This window comes from Garra rufa, chromosome 4, assembly GCF_049309525.1.
Source record: "Garra rufa chromosome 4, GarRuf1.0, whole genome shotgun sequence".
NCBI lineage: Eukaryota > Metazoa > Chordata > Actinopteri > Cypriniformes > Cyprinidae > Garra > Garra rufa.
The window spans coordinates 25,177,211-25,183,474 of NC_133364.1; the positions used below are offsets into that span (position 1 = coordinate 25,177,211).

At 46.0% G+C, this 6,264-nt stretch overlaps 1 protein-coding gene across 1 annotated transcript in view; it reads right to left on the reverse strand.

Annotated features, from left to right (window-relative positions):
- Nucleotides 1–5,774, reverse strand: part of LOC141332844 (thyrotropin-releasing hormone-degrading ectoenzyme-like) — a 62,038-nt gene extending 56,264 nt beyond the window's left edge. Inside the window, exons 1-2 of the mRNA XM_073837802.1 lie at nucleotides 5,258–5,774; nucleotides 1,472–1,518 (exon numbers count right to left, since the gene is read on the reverse strand). Of these exons, the coding sequence (XP_073693903.1) occupies nucleotides 1,472–1,518; nucleotides 5,258–5,774 (564 nt within the window). The remainder of the gene's footprint in view (nucleotides 1–1,471; nucleotides 1,519–5,257) is intronic.
- Nucleotides 5,775–6,264: the final 490 nt, after the last annotated feature.

Here is a 6,264-nt window from a genome sequence, read left to right on the forward strand (position 1 = left end):
CATGTCATTCATTGTGTTTAAAAAGACTGAGCTTTGCAGAACAATATGGATTGGTACAATGAACAACAGTTCAACAACACTAGAATGTCAATGAACAGTACGAACTGTAAGACCTTTGTTTGTTTTCAACAGTGTCTGCGAGAAAAAAGCTGAAAAAGAGGAAGTCATGCAAGGATAGGTTTATGCTGTACCTCTATACTGCAGCATATACAGGACATTTGAAAAAGGAGAAAACCTTCAACACTATCATTAAAAAACAACCTTAAGTTATATAAGTCTCCAAAGCAGCTGAGAATCATATTGGCATGGAGTCTTCAAGCCTACTCACAGCAGTCTTATAATAAATGTCTGAGTAACTGAGTATAAATGTCCTTCATTGACATTTAACAAGGAGGTTCAGACAAGGTCTGTCTGCTGAATCAGGTTTGTGGCTGCAGGGCAAAGGTCATTGCCTTTTCAACTGGAAAACCACAGGAAAGAAGTCCTGAGGCTGTATTTTAGCTCAAATGTTACACGGCTCACAGACTCAAACCTGCATTTCCCACACAAGAACTATAGTCTAAAATCCCTTACAAAAGCTGTTTTTTTCTATTTTAGTGAAGATCTTTCTTTTGAAGGCAGCTGCTTATGTAGACAGCATATCAGCGCACTAGGTTTGTCACGGTTTATGGGTTCATTTACTCATTTTGCGTGTCTGTGTGTGTTGGATGCGTGTCTGTGTCTGAGCGCGTGCTTGGTGGGTGTGGTTCTGGTCGCTGATGAGCTGATCAGGTTCAGCTGCAGCTCATCAGCAACGCTACTTAAGATCGCTCTGCTTGTCTCTTGTTGTCAGATCGTTTGGTGTTGTCCCCGTGCTGTGGCAGTCTCCTGTGTTTTCCCTCAGTCTTCGCCCCTCCTGGACTCAGCTAATCGGGACTTCTCTTCGTTCCTGTTTCCTGACCCTCTGCTCTCGGTTGCCCGCTGATCCTGCGCTACTTGGGATTCATCATCGCGGCTCGACCAGTCTCTTACAGTCCTGACTTTCTGTCTGCTTTCAATAAACTGTTTTACTTGCATTTGCTATTGAATCCAGTTTCTTCTTTGCTGACAAGGTTTTAGAACAAAGCAATCATCACACTTCCTGTTTCCTGTTCAAAACTAATTCCTAGTAAACCTGTACTCAGTTAACTAGAATTGGAAACCAAAATCACTAAATGAAAATTTAAAGCCATTTGTTTGAGTGACAAAATTTATTTGTCACTATTCAGTGTGCGAGTGTGAAATCTCCAATTTTACATGTGTTCACAGACGGCATCTTTTAAAAATGAGGAGTGAATAAAACGCCAGCCAACAGACGTGAGTCATTTAGTCAAGACTCGATTTTCACTGACAGACTCAGCCATTAGCCGTTGCAACTCATATTTAACCTCTAACTATGCTTTTAAAGCAACAGTTTTGAGATGTATGTGACGTATTAGAACTGAAGCCTCACTTTCCCCTCATATTCATACTCTGAGGGCAGAATGTCACCTCTCCAATCTGCGGAAAATAAGAAAACTCAACATCAGCTGCATCAACCTCTAATAGGCTGGTGTTATTGGCTGAATAACTGCATATGAAGGGCTGCGGCAGCATCATTTAATCTGAGAGTCTGAGATGAAATAAGAAATTAACCGTGATTGAGCGACTGTGACATATAAACCTCATCGCAGGCAGGGGCAAATCTACTAACAATCCACTGCTACAGTATGTGACATTAAAATGAGCCAGTATAGAGAGAGAGAGGTGATCCTGAGCCCCAGAGAGCCGAAGGATAAACTTATACAGTAGCAAACAGAGCCTGTCGTCCACTAATCAATTCTCTGCAGGCATTCGGCGCGAGCAACGAGATGCAAATGTGATTTATCAGACGTAGGCACTTTGCCACCAGCTCGAGTTATTAGTGCGCAGGCAGACCTTTTAATATATGACAGAATAAGCGCTGGATGAGGACTGACCTAATGCATTCACAATGAATGTGTCAATCAATATGTTAGCTCCGCCCACTCGGACGCTCTGAGCACGGTTGAGTTAATCTACACTGGAAAACAATTAGCACTGTGCTATTTAACTCTATATGACAATTATTCCTGTGAGAATGAAGCAGAGAAACAGCTTGAATAGAAAAATGGCGTCTTAATTAAAAACATAAAGATGAGCAGAAGCTCTAGAGAGCTGCGACACAAAAGGGTAAATTCAAAATGTGTGACGGCTAATCTCTGTCTTTTACTGTCTCTCTCTCTCTGTTTCCTATTTCTTTCTCTTATTCATAAGTAAGCACACTTGTGTTCGATTCTTATTTTGGACTGTTCCAATGTTTCTATGATTTGATGATGTCTAATTCGTTTACATTCGTACAATCTCATTAGCACATTTTTGTACCATCTGCTTACACCACAGTGACGGTTAGGTTTAGGTGTGGGGTTAGAAGTGGAACTTCATGCTAATCTTATGATTCACCACCTTGTGAAAGTGTTACATTTTCTTATAAGAACAGGTTGGTTAACATACAAAATGTGTGAGAATACAATATTCATTCCAACACATTATTGAGATCTCAAACACTTACAAAATGAGACTTTAACTACTAGATTTGAGCTCTACGGTGTGCTGACACAAAGACATAAATGTAAATTCAGTTGGGACGTTAATGTACTGTAGGACAGTATTGGACATATTTCAGGTTTCTGCCTGTAGACACCATCACTAGTCAATATTATAGTTCCAGTCTCCACTGCTGCTTCTTTTCAATTATTCTTGATCATAAAACAGGGGTTTATATGCAGAGAACAGCGTGATCTGGAATACCCTCATGAATTTTAGCTCTAAAAATATCAAATATGCACGTTATTGCTGTTTCTGAAATAATATCATGATTTCATGCTCCCTGTGAGAGTGTTTTACTGTAAAAGGTTCACACTGAGTTCAGATGGAGCTGTGTTATCTGTGCAGAAATGAGAGATGCGGGGATTGTCTTCCTTTATTTTCTTCTCCCTAAAAATAAAACAAACAAAAATAAAAGAGGAAAGAACTGCAGACATGCTGACAAGCTTTTTATCAAAGCAGCAGCACCTAGAACACAATACAGATCTGCGATTCAGCAGTGCATGAGGAAGACTATTCAAGAGATGAATCCAGAACAATACAGGAGAGCGCAGAACATCTCCAACACACACATAAAAAATCCGCTATAACAAAAGACACTAAAATCCAAGGTTCTCAGCAACATAAGAGAAAAAAAGCTGGTAGAAAATGAGAACATAAAATGAATAATTCCAGCATTTTACAGATGTGTTTGTGGGTTTAAAAGTCCTTAGCATCACTTCATGCCTAAAGAAAAAAAAACTGCTTGTTTGATCTGCGTCTGATAGTCTGCAATGATGCAAAGATACAAAAAAAAAATAGGTTATTTAACACAAGAAAGACACGTGAAACACTCCAAGGATTGCAAAACAGACTGAGAAAGTAAGAGGGATGAAGGAAAAAAAGCTTTACTTTACAGTCCCAGTGGATGTGATGTGTGAAGCTCTTTTTATATGAGCGGTGCATCAAATTCTCCAGATGTCCAATTATATCTGCCGCTGTTCTGCCCTTTAACTCAACAACTGACCATGTTCACACTCTCTGTTACTCTCTGACTCCTGGTGTCACGGGTAGTGTGGCTTAAGGGAAGAGCACGAAGCAAGAATATTCCAATGCAGTCTTTTAATATAATCCACAACGAAAATACAGGAGAGCAAGGAGAATCACACACATGGGAACATCTAATAGCAGACAAAGGAAATGGGGATAACGCAGGACTTAAATACTAGAAGGTTAATTAGGGAGAACTGAAACAGGTGTGTAGCAATTAATCAAAAACCATGGGAACAAATGAGGAACTAACTCAGACAGGAACACAACAGAACAAACATGTGACATTTCGCCCCCTCCCGGAAAGGCGCGTCCTCGCGCCGACAAAGAGTCCAACAGAGGAGGGAGGGTGGGGGTTCAGGAGGCGGGCGTGGGGCAGGCGAAGGGCAGGCAATGGGAAAGGAGTAAAGTTCAGGAGGCCAGGGTGGAGTAGATGGAGGAAGGAGCCAGGGAGGAGCCAGAAGCAGGAGGAGCCAGATGGTAGTCCAGAGACCAGCCAGGACGAGGCCCCAGGGCGGAGTCGAAGGAGGGAGGAGCCATGGTGGAGAGATGGCAGATGACACCCTGGGGACGAGCGATGGAGACGGAGCTACTGGCAGAGGTGACCCAGGTGGAGCCGAGCAGACGGAGAGCCAGGGTGACACAGAGGGTCCAGAGGGCCAAGGCGGAGCTGATGGCTCAGGCGAATGAGGCGGAGATGTGGATCCGGAAGACCGCAGCAGAGCCGGAGCGACAGAGGACAAAGGCGGAGCTGGAGGGAAGGAGGAGCCTGACAGAGCCGGAGGGACAGAGTGACAAGGCGAAGCCGGAGGAATGGAGTCCCGAGGCGGCGGATGGTCGACGACTGACCAAGGCGGAGCCGGAGAGACGAGGGAGCCCGGTGGAGCTGGTGGGATGACGGGCCATGGTGGAGATGAGGGAGCCAGGAGCCAAGGCGGAGCCGAAGGGTCGGAGGACCGAGGTGGAGTCCAGGACTCGGAGGCTGGAGGTAGAGACTGGGGATCGACCCGCCTAGGCGGAGCTGGAGCCTGGAAGTCCCGAGATGGATCCACAATCCTAGATGGCGCAGCCTGAGGGTGAGCTGAGGGACAGACAGGCACTAGCAGAGACAGGGCTGAGGAACTGGCTGGTTTGAGTGGAGGCGGGAGAGGGAGGCTGGGTGGGAACTTCAGAGACTCTGGACGGCTGGACGGGACCAGCGGAGGGTCTGGAAGACTGGACTTGACTGGCGGAGATTCTGGACGGCTGGATGGAGCTTTCGGAAACTCTGGAAGACTGGATGTGACTGGCGGAGATTCTGGACGGCTGGGCGGAACCAGCGGGGACTCAGGACGGCTGGGCGGAACCAGCGGAGACACAGGAGAGCTGGACGGGACCAGCGGAGACACAGGAGAGCTGGACGGAACCAGCGGAGACACAGGAGAGCTGGACGGGACCAGCGGAGACACAGGAGAGCTGGACGGAACCAGCGGAGACACAGGAGAGCTGGATAATATCTCCCCAAACCAGTCTATAAGATCCACTTCAAATATTTCCAAAAGTTCTTTATGATAATATCCATAGCTCAGCTGCAGCTCACCCTCAGTGTTAGGAGTGTGGGCGGGACCTCCCTCTAAGCCCTCGATCTCCACAAGGACTCCTACGGTGTTGCACAGTGTAGCCGGCTCACACACCTGGTCAGTCGCGTCATCAGGCTCAATCTCCGGGGCGATGATGTCCTCTGTCGCTTTAATTGCGGCAGATCGTGGCGCTTTAATCGCTACGGGCTTTGGCTGTGCGGCTGCGGTGGGCTCTGGCTTGTGCTCCGTGCTGCGGGGTGATGAAAGCTGGCTGGGCTCTGGATCGGGAGTGGGGCTGGAGAGGTCTTCCTGAACAGGACAGACGGAGAAATACAGTCCATTACTCTCCAGCGCCCACTCCACGAAGGCGGCGAAATCCTCCCTTGGACCGTTCGCTGGTAGGCGTGCCTTACACGGCTCGCTCAGGCTGGCGTGATAGAAAACACTGAGCGAGCGATCCGGGAAGTGTGTAAGACACGCCAGATCTAAAAAGTCCCTTGTGTGGTCCTCCAGCGAACGGTCCTGTTGCTTCAGGCAGAGGAGTTGGACTGCTGGCAGATCCATTCCGGGAGAGGGAAGAAAAAAAAGAAACAAACCAAAACAAAAGGAAGAAAAAACGCCGCAAATAAACTGTTGTTGGGTCTGCTATTCAGTCACGGGTAGTGTGGCTTAAGGGAAGAGCACGAAGCAAGAATATTCCAATGCAGTCTTTTAATATAATCCACAACGAAAATACAGGAGAGCAAGGAGAATCACACACATGGGAACATCTAATAGCAGACAAAGGAAATGGGGATAACGCAGGACTTAAATACTAGAAGGTTAATTAGGGAGAACTGAAACAGGTGTGTAGCAATTAATCAAAAACCATGGGAACAAATGAGGAACTAACTCAGACAGGAACACAACAGAACAAACATGTGACACCTGGAGATTTGATCTTTCTGCTTTTCCCCCTCTGTTTTCTGGAATTATATGACGAAAACAGATTCAAAAAGTGATACATTTGATATAATTATGGTTTAAGTTATAGAGGACACCAGTAAACAACACT